General features: G+C 37.1%; 1 protein-coding gene across 1 annotated transcript in view; it reads left to right on the top strand.

Moving 5' to 3' along the window:
- CACNA2D3 (calcium voltage-gated channel auxiliary subunit alpha2delta 3) overlaps nucleotides 1-16149 on the top strand; it is a 383943-nt gene that overhangs the window by 344027 nt on the left and 23767 nt on the right. The window contains exons 30-33 of the mRNA XM_054281044.1: nucleotides 851-913; nucleotides 3449-3519; nucleotides 11487-11562; nucleotides 15022-15074. Of these exons, the coding sequence (XP_054137019.1) occupies nucleotides 851-913; nucleotides 3449-3519; nucleotides 11487-11562; nucleotides 15022-15074 (263 nt within the window). The remainder of the gene's footprint in view (nucleotides 1-850; nucleotides 914-3448; nucleotides 3520-11486; nucleotides 11563-15021; nucleotides 15075-16149) is intronic.

Genomic DNA, 16149 nt, shown 5'->3' with positions numbered 1-16149 from the left:
TAAGCAAAGATAAAAATGTTGCTGATTCAGACCAACAATAGAAATACAATAAAGATTTAACACTGAGATAGTTATTGGCAAACCTGAGGAGAAAGTGGGTTATACCAAGGTTTCAGGGTTTGAGTTAAACCTCATGTTGAAACTCTGAAGTGAAGTAATTAAAACTTTGCCTGTAGCAAGTAATTCTGTGAGGTTAAAATGGTGCATGTGTGTGGAGGGAAGCTCTGATTTGGCTGTACCTTGTTTTATACAGTTCAGACGTCTGACCTACCAAAAGCTAACAGTCCTGCCTCTAAACCCAGTTCCCAATTAAAAATACAATTTGAAAAGCTTTAGGAGACCTGTGGGGCCTCTTTTACAGAAGTTTCTGGTCCCATCCCCCAATGAACAAATTAAAAAATACTGCCTGGTCCCCTGTTGGTTCTGCAGGCTGACACTGTGTTTTCATTAGTACATCGTTAGGGTAATGACATTGTGCTGATGTTTTTCTCCAAATACAGGAGAAGCCATCAGGAGCACTGAAGTTCTCTGCCTTTGCAAACTTTGCTATAAGGAAAACTTTTAAGAAGGGATTATGAAACCACAAAATTTTGGGTTTTATGTTTGTTTGTAATTATATTATATCCTCCCATTCTGTACACATCTTTGTTTAGTTTTGCATGAAAAAAGCATACAAATTAAATTGGATGATATCCCATAACCAAGACTACACTTATTTGGAATTTATGTAAAACCTTATAAAAACCTGAATGTTTTAGCCATTTATAATTGACTTAGAAGTAAAGTATATAATTAACTTATTGCTGTGTCCTAAAATCAAAAATTAAAATAGTATTTTATTATTTTTCAGACAATCAACTGTTACCTAATAGATAACAATGGATTTATTTTAGTGTCTGAAGACTATCAACAGGTAAATGTAAGATTTTTGTTCAGACTTCTCATGTAATATATTAATCTAAAATTACTTTTTTTTAAAATAGGCCACCATCTGAAAATGGTAAGGAATAAGCAACATAAAAAAAATTCCTTTTACAAAGAATATGAGCTTTATTCTCACTGGAGCTCAGTTTCTTTCTCCCATTGGAGCAGGGTCTGTTCTTAAACTCATAAATGTTCTCTTTAAAGACCTTTCTTGCTGCAGAAGTGTCTGTCTTCTGTAAGAGGCTTTTACTCCAAGAAAAAAAATCCCTGTGCCATTTTTGTCACATGGAAAGGTTGGGAAGGGGGAGGGGAACGACACAGAACTTTTACATTCAAACTTAAGATAATGAGATTTTACAGAGCTGTTCGCTGAGGTGTTTGTTTTCTGAACGGGATTAAAGTCATTGAAGGATTAAAATTAAGCACTCAGCATCACAATGGAGAGGACCAGAAATATGATTATCACAGAATCATAGAATGTTTTGCTCAATCCTGCAAACCTTATAAAGGAACCATCACCATTCTCGTTAACTTTTGCCTGAAAACTGATGGGATGGTCCCCCAGTCAGGCCAGGATTGTTTGAAGTTGAATTCTTTTATGTGTTGGGACTGTGAATAGGAATAGCCACACTCCTATTTTGCCCTCAGCTGAATTTTGTTATGATGAGCATGACCTAAGAAATGCACTCATTATGGAATAATCTTGATACACTGAAAACCTGTTTGCCCATTTCCCCTTTAGTTGTTGGTGCTATTTACAGATGCAGAGCTGTGACTTGTGCCAGTGATTGGCCAATCATAGCTGGCTATGGCCAGTGATGATTAGGAAGAGATGTTTCTTTTGGTACTCACCTGATAAAAGCCATTTCTATTCCTGTGAACAGTTTGGACAACTGTTGCACCAGAAGTAGGCTGGAAATGTATTCTGACCTGTTTTATTAGTTAAATGTATCCAAGTCAAAGAGGGGCAGCAGGGAAGTCTCTATGTTTCTGTAAATTTATAATAAGATTACATTAGTGTGTGTCTATTTTATTTATAGTGTGTATACAGGCTGTTGTGGATAGAGAAGGGGTAGAAAAATGGGATGATGCCTTAACAGTTCCTGACCTATCTGGGATTGCTTCAGCCCTGTTTTTCTATCTATCAGCTTTCCAAACATGACCTGAACTGCTCCAAGAATCAGATTTGTGGGGCAGAGTAATTCTGAATTACAACTAAATCCTGATGTATTAAAAAAATTATAACCTGAATGTAACTGCTTGGGGGAGAGCTGGCATTTACAAAGGGAGCTTTTGTGGAGAGAACTGTCACTGAAATGTCTTCATCAGACTGGTGCACAAGTTGACAAATCAGGTTTATTGCAATCTAAGGTTATGTGAGGCATTTATGGTTTGGAGTTTCTTGACGTTGCCTGCCTCTCCAATCGTTAGGGTAATCTTTCTTCATCAGTCAGCCAGGGCTATTGAAGCTGGTATTTTTAGTCATGTTCCTTGTGTTTCTAGGAGACTTTACATACCCATATGTTTTGGAAAATGTTCCAAGGTTCCCCTGAGGAAAGGAAGGGGGAAAAAAGGCAATACTTGCCTTTTAGGTGGAGGAATGCCTTTTTTTAGCTGGGGCTGTAACTTTTCTGCCTGCCAACTCCCAGGTGCATACTTGAGGTCAGCTAAGTTCCTTGTAATGGAATTGGGGTTTAGTTCATACAAAACCTATGGAATCCATGCAATTTGAGAGTGTAGTGCCCTTTCCCCCTCATAAATTGTGGGATTTCTCCCTTTAAACAATGAAGAGAAATATCCAATCCTCCTGGGAGCTGAGGCTCTAAAATAAAACAGGTCTTCCCAAGGTAGAAAAGTGCTGTACTTGCAAGATTTTCCACTGTCACAGGAATGGCTGCAGATGATGGAGTCACTTCCATCTTGCTGACCAAATTTATAACAGCAATGTTTGTTTTCTCAACAGAGATTTATTTTTATTAGTCCACAAGTACTGAATAGGGACAAAATGAGTAATTCATCAAGCTGAGTGGTTTTAAGTATGAAATGACTCTGAATGGAGTTAAAATTTATAGGATTGATGAAATGTACTGTTCCAGCTCCTTAAACGGGTCATACAGGAATTATAAACAATGTTTTTTAATGACTGTTTATGAAATCCTCTCACAACCTGTTTATATCTTTTTTGAGTAACATTTTAATCACAAGAGTTTGTGATCAGATTAGTGTGTTTTCCTTACAAGCTTTAGGTTTGGAAGCTTTTATTTTTGATATTGGATGTTATATAATGTACCTCAATATATTGTTTAAGCTCTCACATCTGCTCAGGGGCAATAATATAATCCCAACAATTTGCCCTGACTGGGAAGTCCTCTTCAGGTTTTATGTAGCAGCAGTCATGAAAACCTGTCTGTGTAGCTGTCAAAGCCACTCTTGCCAGATCCTGAATATGCCAGTTTAAACTGCATCTAGTGTTGTTTTGCATTTATCCACACTTTTGGTAATTCCTTGCATTTTCCCCTTACAGACTGGTTACTTTTTTGGGGAGGTTGAAGGGGCTGTGATGAACAAGTTACTATTAATGGGCTCTTTTAAGAGGTAAGAATTAGCATTTTATCTCTTTAAAAATTTTCTAACAAAAAAATCAAAGTCATATAAAAGAAAGCCAAGACTGGCAGTGTGGCTGGATTCTCATCTGTACCTCTGTATCTTTTCTGTGCAACCAGAGTGTAATTTGATTCCATACACATCAAATATCGAGAGTATTGGAGTCAGCCTAGAGTGAGTTTCTTATTAAACAATGGTTTATTTGACAGAAATGCTAAAACTGTGTCCTTTTCCTCTTCCCACTGGGCTCAGGTGGAAAAGGGATTGGGCCATATCCACTACTGAGCAATTTTATGCAGCTCTAAAGCAAAACATTTATGCCACATTATCATTTCGACCTGTAAAAAGTTGGAGATTGCTTGAGCTAGACAGTGCAAAATGTCCTGCTATAGAAGGGAAAATGTGTTCTCCCAGTAATCCATCTCCATTCACATGCTAACTTACCTTTGAACGTGGTTGTGACTATTGACTTGGTCTCACTATCATGGTGACATTCAAAACTAACAGTGATTTTATGTGTTGTCCTTTGAAATAAATTATGCACTCTGAGGAATTAAGAATAAAATTTCCCTTTAACCTGTAACTCACCACTGGAGTCTTCCTGGCTTTCACAAGGTCTAAGAATTGTTCATGTGGTGAAAGAGCTGTTCTGTACCCCTTTGTCCTTTTCAGCACAAGAAAACTCCTTTTATACTTTTTATTTTCCTGTGCATTTCTAGTATGAATAAAAAGAGATATCACTGCTGCCATCCATCACTGAGTTTAGTTCCTACCTGTGAGGGTTGTGCAGAGCCTCTCTGAATCTCTCTCTGGTTTGTGGGCTTGCTTGGTAAATCAGCTCCCTTAAGCTGTGTCTGTGCCTGGCAGCTGAGTACCACTGCCAGTGAATGACTGACCTGAAATGTGAGCATCTAGCACTCATGGAATCATCCCCAATCCTATTTTCCTGAGGGTGGTGACTTTTTTGCATTTAGCCCTACATATTTAACATATGCTGTAGAAGGAAGTGAAGTAATACCACTGTTTATAAACTGGATTTGGCAATGAAAGGATCTGTTTGGACAAGAGATGAAGCATTTTATTTCATGCAAAGGACAAAATACAGTCAAAACCAAGGGATAATGCTTTAACTTGTCCCAATTTGTTTAGTCCTGCCCCACAAAGCATTTCAAACAAAACATCTACTCAGTGATTGACAGTGGTGGGTACCACCATTGAGAAAACAGGCATAGCTTGAGAGCTGTGGGTGGATCTTTGGACTAGATCATTGGTTAGGATTTTGCTGGTCTTGTACTTCATTATTAGAGATAATGAAGGCATAAGGTGAGTGTAACTGAGATGCATACTAAGGAAAATGTAAGCACAATGAGCCAATTATTCAACCATGATAAACTGACCATTGCAAATCAGTTAAAGCTGATTTGAATCAAAGTGGAGTAATTGCAAGTGAGCAACTTCCCCTACAGCAGATAGCAGCAGCAAAAAAAACCCCAGCAAACTGTCTTTGAGCTGTGTTAGATGAGGCCTTTAAATAAATTATTCCAACAATATGAAGAAGAAATCTTTGCTGGTTCTCAAGAAAAATAGATGCATTAACAATATTTGTAAGATTATTAATTTGTCTGGGTGGGGATTGTGTTTTGCTTTTCCAACATTTATTTATATAAGAGGAAAATAAAAAGGATGCTTGGTTCAGTGGCAAGATCTGTCAGCAGAGGGATTTCCCTGAGAGCAGCAGGTGGGCCTTGCACACATTATATTGTCATTGCGGCTCTTACCTTGGGGGCAGAGCAGAGGCAGAGCTCTGTCATTGCATTTCCTTCTGATAACGCCCAGAGCATCCTTCCCTGCAATTTGCTTCTTACATGACATGTACAGTCCAGCAGGTGAATTTTGTAACCCTGCCCTCTGGAGCTGGTTGTGCTCCCTCTGGGGTGGGTTTAGAAGGTTCTGTGGAGCCTGATGTGCCCTGAAGAAGATTTGCTGTCAGCTCCAGCAGCTTGGGGCTGGGACTCCCCTCTCCCTCCAGTGCAGGGATCCAGTGGCAGTGCCAGTGTGTGCTCCCACCTTGTGGTTCCTGCCAAGCCTCTGCACCCACAAAGGGAATGAAATAACTCTTTGTCTGCTCTCCCAACTACTGCAGACTTGGAGTGATATAGAAGTGCTTTGTAGGATGGAGATGGAAGTGCTAAACAAAAGGGGGTTGTTTGCTGCTGACTGTATTTCTTTTCAACCTGCAGCAGCATGAAATTCAATTTTTATGTTCGCTGTTTATTTTTTAAAGTGAACTTAAATACCTCCTTCCCTCCTCAATTTCTTTAAACTCAGTACTTCTTTTGAATAATGTGTGCATATGTATGTATGTATATTTTCTTAGTTTATGGGGTTTATAATTAGGGAGAAAAACTATATCAGTGCCTGCACAGCAACGTGACATGCTCTATGATTTCATTTAGCAAAATTATGTTTATCTTATACCTTAAGTATTGCACACAGTTAAATAATTTAAATATGATTTAAATGTATTATTAAATAAATTAGGATGTGCTTATGGAAAAGTATCTGCTTCACATAACTTAGAAAAGTTTCTTTATGTTTTTCTCAGCACTTTGTTTATATAAAAACAGTGAAAAAAAAATTCAACAGCTCAAACCATGAAAATCTAAAAACCAACACTAACATCAGGAAAATTAAGGGCTATCAAAGCAATGAGATCCCTAAACAAATAAGCATAATAAATCTCTAAGAGAAAATGAAACATCTCTTGACTTCCAAACACTTTCACCCTTTCCAGTAGGAGGAAAACTGAGCAATTCTGTATGAAAAATGTGGAAGCAGCATCATTTCCTCTTACCGTTCTCTTTCCAGCAGGCAGCCTCTTACACAGAAGAGTCTATGCATTGGTATTTGCCATTTAGTAATTTTGTAATTTTGGTATTTGTCAATATTGGCATTTGACCAGGTTGTCAGGATGTAGGACTGAGGTGGCACATGCCTGAAATGCAGCTTTCCCAGGAGCTGAGGCTCATTCTATCAACTTCTTGCTGCTCTGAGAGCTTCTGGTGTTTCCCAGTTTTTCTTGTAGTGCAGATCCTTCACCTATGCTCTCCTCATGCACCAAAAGGCAGAATTTCATCTGTCTTGATTTGCTTTATAAGCAAAACTTAGAAAGTGTTTTTTTTCCCCAGGTTATGAGAATAAAATAAATTCAGAAGTTTGTTCTCTTCCTAGAAAGTAATTTAGTAAATTCTTAAATCCAAATCATGAGAATAGTAACTGGTTGCTTAACAACAGGACACAGTTTTCACTGATGCAGCACAGCCTCCAAATTAAGGATATTTTTCCTATTTTGGCCAGTATTTCATATTTAAGCATTTTATTGAGATATTCTTAATATTCCTAATATCTTAATATTCTTTTTTTTTTGTGCTAAATTGACACATTTAAAATTTGTGTTTATTTTCATGTGGATTTTTACAGTCGTGGATTTTTACATTCATGGATTTAGCTGCCTATTAATTGGGCAAATCGTATTTGTATGCTTTGGAGAAGATCAGACACAGACTGCAGGAACATTCCAAATTGCAGTTGTTGGACTTGGCATTGGAAAAATTGTCATTACCAACAAGGTTTACTTTTTATTTCAGCATTTACTAAATGTGCATCTGGTACCTGCACACTGAAACTCCCACATTGCTGTGGGGTATCTTTTCTGCTCATATTTTAATCCTGTGATATCTAAAATTAATGTCTTTGATCTGAGTTTTAGGCATTGTTTGACTTTGTCTCTGTAAATATTACTTTTAAGGCAGTGGATTCATATACAGAATCAGTTTATACACTTAAGGAAAAACACCGGCATATTTGTTACATGAAGAAGTTTTAATTCCATTTTCTGTAAATACAGGCTGAGTTGCAGTTTTTATACATGTTATTCCTTGAGAACATTGGCAATTGGGAATAGCTAAGCACTAAATGCAAAGATACGTGATGACGAGTTAGTTTTGTCAAAATGCTGTACTTTAGTTTTATTCTTTCCACTGATTTTGGTGAAAGGCATTACCCTGCAGCTTCTGGACTCTAATAATCTGTCAGTGCAGGTGGGAGAGCAAGAGCAGCAACAGCCTGGGGTTTCCTGCAGTGTCCTGCTGTCTCCCCACAGGAGCCTCTCTAGGCTTGGAAACTGCTTTGCTCTTCACACCATTCAGCACTGTCCCTCTTCCCCTTCCTTGTGACAATGCCAGACAGGCTGCACACCTTAGATCTGAGTTATGAACATCTTCCCACCACAATCTAGCTATAGTCATCACTAATTTTTCCTGAATAAAGCATAGGGTCAATAATTAGGATTTCTGTATTGTTGGCTTGCTCTTTTCAGCTCTTTAAAGCATTTTTTCTATTCCTATAGACTGGATGTTCACTTCCCTTGTAAAAAGCTTATTTTTCCTACACATTATTTGAAACCCACCAAATCTTAAACTGCTGACAAAACATTTGAAATTTTATGCATTGAAGACCTTTCAGCTGCTACAATTGTCATTGGTGGTATTTTATACTACCAAGTAGAAATCCATGGGTGTGATGAAAACCTGGCTGAAAGCAATAGAAATTGCATCTGCCAAAATATCCTGTGCTGCTGGTAGGTCTTGGAAGTTTAATTTTCTTGAACCAGATTCATACTCAATTGTAAGTGCTCAAAAGTAGGAGAGTGGCATTTACTGTATCAGGAAATTGACAATAAAAGGGTTTTCAGTAAGATGTGTTTGGCTGCTGAAGTTACATGAACTGACAGTGCACATTTTGGTTGTGCTAAATAGCTGATGCTGAACACAGTTGCTCTCTGGATTTCAGGTGTGTAGGGTGACAGTGTGGTGGTCTCAGAAAGTCTCAGGAATGTCCTCTGTAGCAATAGCAGAGCTCCCCTGGGAGGTGCTGTGGTACAGAGCATGGATTGGGCACACAGGTGGGCTTAGGAAGTCGTGTTCCCTCACTATCATCAGCTGGACACAGCATGGTCAGCTGCAAACAGTTACTTAAAGCTGAAATACAATCACTTCAGAAAGGTGCTCTGGAAGCCTTTTTTCTGCAACACTGGGTTAAGTCTTTCTGAGTGAGAAGAAAGTCTATTTTCTAAAATCTCAGGAAGACTTTAGCAGTAAAACAACACCCTGGAAATGACATCTGAGCACAGGAGCACTACAGCATCTTAGGTTTGGACTATAAATGCTTTTCTACCTTTCATAAGGAATAGGGCTAGAAGGCTTTTGCTTCCCTATTATAAGAGTAAAGCCAAAACTGGATTTGCAATAGTGAATGCCTTGGAACCCTTATAGTGACAGAGAATCAGGAACTGGTTCAGTATGTTGCAGTGTTCAGATTTCAACATGGTTTTCACCTTCATGCACTGATCTTTGAAGTGTGATAGAAAAATCTTTAATTCTTTAAGAAATTTATTAATTTTTTTTCCTGTTAAATGAAGAATGCTTTAAGTATGTTTATTTATTGGTTGTCTTTCTCTTAATCATAGTGCAATCTTAGATTGCTAAATACTCCCTACAATAAAATAAGACAATCTACAATAAATATAACCTAGCATGTTGGGGTGCAGTATTAATTGTATTTCTGGTTATTTGTGGGAGTTCAAATTTCAGTCTTTTAGTACATTTTTATCTTTGAGCATTTAAAGAAACTATTGACTTTATCATAATGCAATAATTACATAAGAAATGTAATCCAAGTTCAAATACTGAGGGGGGGAAAGGCTTTTATCAATATCAAAAATTAGGTTCAAATTATAATAGATCTTTCACATGACATTACAGTAGTATATATATTCTATTTATAGTATTGAATCGTATAACAGTGCATATATATATACTAGGATATATATAATAGTATTATAATAATAGTTGATTAACACTGCTTTGCAGAATTTTGAAGTCCACTGGTTGACCATGAAGTTTTGCTGTCTGAAACTCAAAGCTGAGACATTGATTACACTTTCAAACATGGAACCAAGCTTAATAAATATATTGAAAAAAAAATTTACAATCAATGCAGACAAAATAATGTATTCTGCTTCTAAGGCTAGGCATTAAATGAAGCAAGATGGGACTCTTTCATCCACATGGAAATCCATATGGAATTTCTTGATACTCTGCACAAAGCACATGAACACCTCTAAACTGCTCTTTCCTATGCATTTATCTCTTGCCTCCATCTCTGGGTGGTCCAGGTACACACACGACCCCACCATGCTTGGATCCCAAGGAATAAAATAGTGAATAAGGCTGGAAAGGCGGAGCTCTAGAAATTCCTTTCCAGGGGCTGGATCCTGAGCATGGTCAAAGGATGAGGAAGAAGGAAGGGCAAAGCTAGGGGAAGTGGTGTATTTCTGCATGCCCCAGAGGCAGCACAGCTTACACGGTGTACTGCTCTGTTTGTCTTGGCAGATCTGGGGCGCGGATCTGGCCGCGGGCGGGATGCTGCCAAGGATGGTCAGTGTGCGACTCACACCATGTTTAGGTCTCTAGTTATGTTTTGTCTCCCATGTGCCTCTCTCTGCCAGTCCACACAACAATGCCTTCCTAGGCATTGCTATTCTCAGCAAAAGAGAAAAACAATGATGTAAGCAGTATGACCATGTGCTAAATGTTCAGTTGAAGCTGCGACATCCAATATGTTAGAGATTTTGTCTGTAAGCCAGAAAGAAAATATAGAACTAATAAAGAAGCTTTTAGTGATGATTGCTGTCACAAAATTAGATCAGAAAAAAAATATAGTCTCTACCACAATGGAATACAACATTTTATTGGTACAGCTTGCAAGGTTTCATGGCATGCAGTGCAGGATGCCTCATGGTGATGCTGAGTGTATTTCATGACCTGGTTTTGGCAGCTTCTGGTGTAGCTGAATTTGTGTGCTTTTCTTTCCTCTCCACTTAGAAGCAAGGCACATATTGCAAAATATTTTAGTCCCATCTCATACCTCTATTAACCATCTCTGTCCAGTTGTGTTCCCTTGTCTCTCTGATGATGCACAAGTCAAATGGAAATGTTTCAAATAACAATAGTGAGTTCTATATATTTACACTTGTTGCAAATTATCAGTTAAAGATTCTTTACATCTGCTACAGATTTTAAATGTTTTTTTTTGTATGGATGGAAAAAGTTTATTGATTGTTCTATGGACAGACAGATTTAGAGAAATAATCACAATAATTCCATGTACTAGTTCTGAGTTCTGGATTTTACATTTAGATCTCTGAAGTGTTTCAATGATGAGTAAGATTGCAAGCATAAGTAAATTTCTCTGTTTACTATGCATCTGAGGAGGCTTCTAGCATAAGTTGATTACAGCAAGTATCTGGAATATTTTGCCTTCCTGAAAATAAGTAAAGAAAAACCATCCTGCTTCAAGTATCTGTACTGTCAATGCACTGAAATTCCACCTCTGTCTCCTTCAGAAGCAATGCTATGTTCAAAGCAGTTGTGCACTGAGATGCTGGGACTGTAGAAGAGTTTCTGCTTTAAGTGAAGTTTGAGTGGTCTGTTGTGAGAAGCCTCTCAAATGCATAGGCTCTTTCACTTTCTGGGGCTCAGTGTGCTGAGTCCAGAACCAATTGTTTAAGCATTGTGTTGGATGTGTATTCTCCTCCTCCCCACGTTGTTTATGCCATTGTGTGTTATACACTCTGCATATCTTCCCTGGTTCCTCCCAGTTATGCTTTTGCTTTGTTCTGTAGTCTGCTAAAATCCTTACAAAATTTTCACAGCATTTCTTACGTTCTTCCATGTAACCTGTATCTGAATGATCCCATTCCCTCTTTCCCCCGCAGCTGTTCCAATTTTTATTTTTCATTTTGCTGTCCACTTTGTGAGCAGAATGTTTCATATCATCATTTTTATTCCACTGTGTTTTCTTCTTTTAGTCAAGCAGTTTTCTGTTCTTCCCTGTAGAATTACCCTTTATGACTACCAGGCCATGTGTAGGACAAACAAAGAGAGTAGCGACAGTGCCCATAGCTTACTGGACGTAAGTACAGCACCTCTCTTGAGCATCTTTCCATGCCATCATCCAAGAAAATTGCTGCAAATATCTCAGGGCCATTGTAAGACTGTTATTTTGATTTGGAATGCTTACAGCTCCTCATGTTTATCCCAGAGCATACAAAGGGTGGTCCATTATAAACGAACACAAAGTGTTCTGGTTTTTCGAGTTCAATCATTTTAATGCTGGGCCACCATTTCTGAGGTTCTGTCAGAAAGTTCTTTGCACTGTATGAATTTGCCTTCCTAGGATTTTTAAATTTGGCAATAGGTTGTGTTTTGTCTGAGAGACTGGAATTACACATGCCTTTTTTTTACGTAAATCTGTAATTAAAATTTGAGAATTTTTTTTAATACAAAAGGAATGGTTCATTGGCAAGGCATGCAAGTCAGTGATTTAAAAAATTCCTTTTCCCTAGTATTTAAACATGTCTTTTATAGCAGGATTTTCAATGCATTTAAACCCTTGTGTTGCAATTTGAGTACAAACCCTGTCCCTCTGCCAGGCTGGATTAGAGGCAACCTGGGTCTTGCCAAGGCCACACTTCCTTATTGCTAAATCCTCTAAAAGGGTAATACCCCAAGGATGCTTTGTGACCATGCATCCATTTTACTGATTGCTGTAATAATCTACCAGAACTGATCAGGTGTTAGATAGAGGTTTTGCATATTAAAAAGGAATTATTTTCACAAATAGATGACAGTAATAGCATGAAAAAATTCTTAAGTAAAGAGAACAGCAGCAAAACATTGGCAATTTTGCCAGTCTGGAAAAGTTACCTGATAGAATTTATTTTTAAATGCACTAACTAGAAAAATATAGATCTAACTAAGAAAAAAAACCAAAAAACCCACTCTTTAATAATTTTGTACATTTGGGGATGTTTTCATTTACATATTTACATGATTCTGTTTTTCATATGCCTGGACTTTTGGCATTTATCAGTTTGTTATCCACTAAAGTCTGAACCCTGAAAAAGACCATCTTCCCATCATAAATACTAGACTGCAAGGAGACCTAAACTATTAGTGAAACAGAACAGGCTGCTGTGAAACACATTTGCATGAAATATCTTAAAATATATTACAGCTCTTAACAAAAACCTTCTATCCAAAGACTTGAGACTTCAGTTTGCCTAAGTACTCAGCATGTAGAGCTGAGGCATTATCCCTTAAAAAGTGGGCTCTGATCCAAAAGGTGTTTTTTTTATTATTCCAAATTTTGTCCAGGATATCCAGAAAAAAAGCCCTGCATCTCTTATGGGATGCGACATGTCAAGGATTTTTTTTTATTTAGAGATAGTCAAGCTTTTTAAACCTCAAGAGAGTTTTGGTGATTCTCAGTATGAAACATGAACACAGAGTTTTAGGTTATTATTTTCCTGTTGATTCAGTAACTTCTATCAACCATGACTATTGAGAAAATATAAAGAGAATTTGCATTAAAGACCCATAGGGCTGATTCCTCATTTTCTTGGGTTTTTTTCCCAGTTTTTTGCATGTCAGGTTATTAGACAGTATCCAATATAATTTCTGCTTAAGCAAAAGGTTTGCTTACATATGTTTATCCTTCCTGTGGAGAATTATGGTTTCATAAATAGAGGAATAGAGACAGGGATGAGATGGAAACTCCCTAAAAAGTTTCTATTTTAAAAAGCATAGAGAAGAGGTGTCAGAGATTCTATCCCAGCCTTTTAGACTGTGAGAGTGAGGTGATAAATTAAGGATAGACTGGACTTATAGATCACCTGGTCCATTCATTTATCAGAATAGTATTGCTTCTTAACAGCTCTCCAGATAAATACTTTGTTATTTAGCACTTCTTTTGTTTTAATTGCTCCAAGACCTGCATGATTCTCCATAGAACTGCTTTGTTGCAAATGTAGCAGCACCATGGAGCCACAGAAAAAAATTTTTTTGGCTCTCTATGGTGGTTTAAATATGTAGAGAGAATAAAACTCCTGCAGTTTTTGTTGCAGTTTTCAAAGGAACTCTCTGTGAGTGGAAAAGGCTCCTGAGTCAAATCACATTTCATGAGAATGCATTTATATCAATGTAATTACATGGTTTTGCCACTGGAATTTCAAAACAAAAATATTTTTTCATTTTTTGTAGACATTAAAGATTTTTTTCAGATACATTGGGGTTAGAAATTTGATTAATTTTTAGGATTAAAATAGTTACTAAAACACATGTTTTATTTCACACCAAATAAGTATTCTTCATAAGTAATAACGAATACATTGTTTTACATTAAATTTGGCTTTTACATTAAATTTACATTAAATTTGGCTTTATGAAAACAAAAGTATACAGCAAATTTAATTACTTGAGCGTGAAATTTCAGGATTTTTGATTTGGAATTAAAATAAATAGGATGTCCCACAGGGCTGACATTTTCTTTTCTTTCATCCCCAGGAAAGTCTTGTAGTTCTTTATCTTTTCCTGTAAGACAGGGCTTCACAGGTGAACATCTTTCCTGTCTCAGACATTTTGCATCCTGCTGGGTTGGGATCTCAGCCTTCTGTGGCACTGACTGAGTCCTTTGGGTCTGAATCCCCAGCCCTGCACAGAAACTTTCTCTGTGGCCCCTGAAAATGTTACTTGTCCTGTTGCTGCTCTGCCTATCAGCACTGCTGCAGTGGGTGCTGCTTTGGGCTGGTTAGGCATGATTTTGGATATCTGAGGAGTTCTATCATTATGATTTCTGTTTGTTAAAATGCTCTGTTTGCATCCAACAGAGTCGGCAGAATTTCATGCAACTAGGACATCCTAACAAAGATGAGGGAGAAATTCCAAATTTCTGGAAGCTGACTTTTCTGCCTGGCTTTTTTTCATGAAAGATTAATCCTATTAATAGTCTTTTGAAAAATGAAATATTCCGAATGTATTAGAAGTACTGTCAACAGAGGATTTTCAAAGGATTTGCTGTATTTGTTATGATCCAGAAAAACAGAGGGAGGAGGGAAAAATCTTCTTAAAGTACTTACAATCGGACTGTCAAATGACACAGATAAACATTTAGGTAAATTCAGACTTTTCTGAGCCTAATGAGGCTGAGGCAATGAATAGAGATTTGCATTATAGAGAGGCAAGCCTGTGAATTGCAGCCCAAGAAAAGCTCATTTTATCTGCCTGAGCTGTTCCTCCAGCCATAGCCTGGGAAATAGGAACCCCTAGAGGTTAAAGATTTAAGAATCATTTCCAAAAACTTTCCTTTTTCCACTGATAATCTGTGCATATGACCAAGTATTATAAAAATAAAATTTCATTACTTATGCATTTTAATAATCAGTATAATAATATTTCTTGATCCTTAAAAAAGGAGGGTTTTATGCTCCATATGCATTTGAATATCTAAAGGATGGTTTTTACATGAAGAATTCAGTTAAGCTATAAATGCTGCATGTTTTGACTTTTTATTAAATGAGTTTCTTCTCTCCAGCCTTATAATGCCTTCTTTGCTGCAGTAAAGTGGATTATGACTGAACTTGTCTTGTAAGTAGATTTCATCAAGAATGTAGCAAATATTTCTATGAATTACTAAATTTTTGTAGTTTTGGATATTGATATTTTTACTTTTTGCATTGTACGTGCATTGTGCTGCTTTTCTTGGATGATTTTAAATATATTAATATTTGTCTTTTCTTTCCAATTTTTTGCATTTTTGAAATCTGAGAGAATTTTTGCTGCATAACTGCACTGTCACTTTTATCACATTCATGGTCTTCACTTATATCTGCATGCCTTTGTTTAGCAGATCACAATACACAACCCAAATTTCTGTCTGTGGTTACTGTTAAATTTTAGATTCATGTCCGGCTGTTTGTGATGCTGCTTGGGTGGGCTGCTGTCAGGGGAGAAACTTGTTACCCTGACTCACTGTATGGTTTGTCACTTCATAAAATTCTGTAGGAAGGACCCATTGCAGCGCCAGATAAGGTGTACTTGGATGCTGCTGAATTTTTCTATCTCCATTAATTCTTCTAAAATTCCCAGTTAATTCATAATGATCATTATCTTCAAGAGAAGGTGCCTAAGAAATAGCAATATCACATGGAGAAGAGCAAGCCTTAAAATGTGTAGTGTTATTAAGTTATATGACTTATTATTATTCTTATCTGAAAGCAGAGCTGCAGATATGAGTGAATTTTATCTTTACTGACATAAAACTGATTTTTTCTTGCAATCATTTTGTTTAATTGTAAATTGTATGAGCTTTTTTCAAAGTTCAGAATAAGAGTTAAAGAGAATTAAATGAATGGCTGCTGCCAAGGGCAGAGATTGATCTGAAATGCAGCTTTCTAAGTTAATTTGAGGGAAATAAATTGTGTGAAAATGAGACTGATGCTACATTTCACAGCTTTGCAAATGCTAAGAAACCTTCTGTATTTATAAGTATTGTAGATTCACGGGCATATGATGAACTGAATATTTGTTTCGCATTCTCTACTTTACAACAACTGATTGGCTGACACTTTTCAGTCCATTCTTCCAAGTAAATCACGGTTTATTTTGGTGTTCTTTGCAATTTAGTTAGAGTTGATTAGGCAATGGTTAATTTTTTCTGCTC

Source organism: Melozone crissalis, unplaced genomic scaffold, assembly GCF_028551555.1.
Source record: "Melozone crissalis strain CALT ecotype California unplaced genomic scaffold, PUWL_Pcris_2 ptg000029l_1, whole genome shotgun sequence".
Classification (NCBI taxonomy): domain Eukaryota; kingdom Metazoa; phylum Chordata; class Aves; order Passeriformes; family Passerellidae; genus Melozone; species Melozone crissalis.
This window is presented reverse-complemented; position numbering and strand designations above follow the sequence as displayed.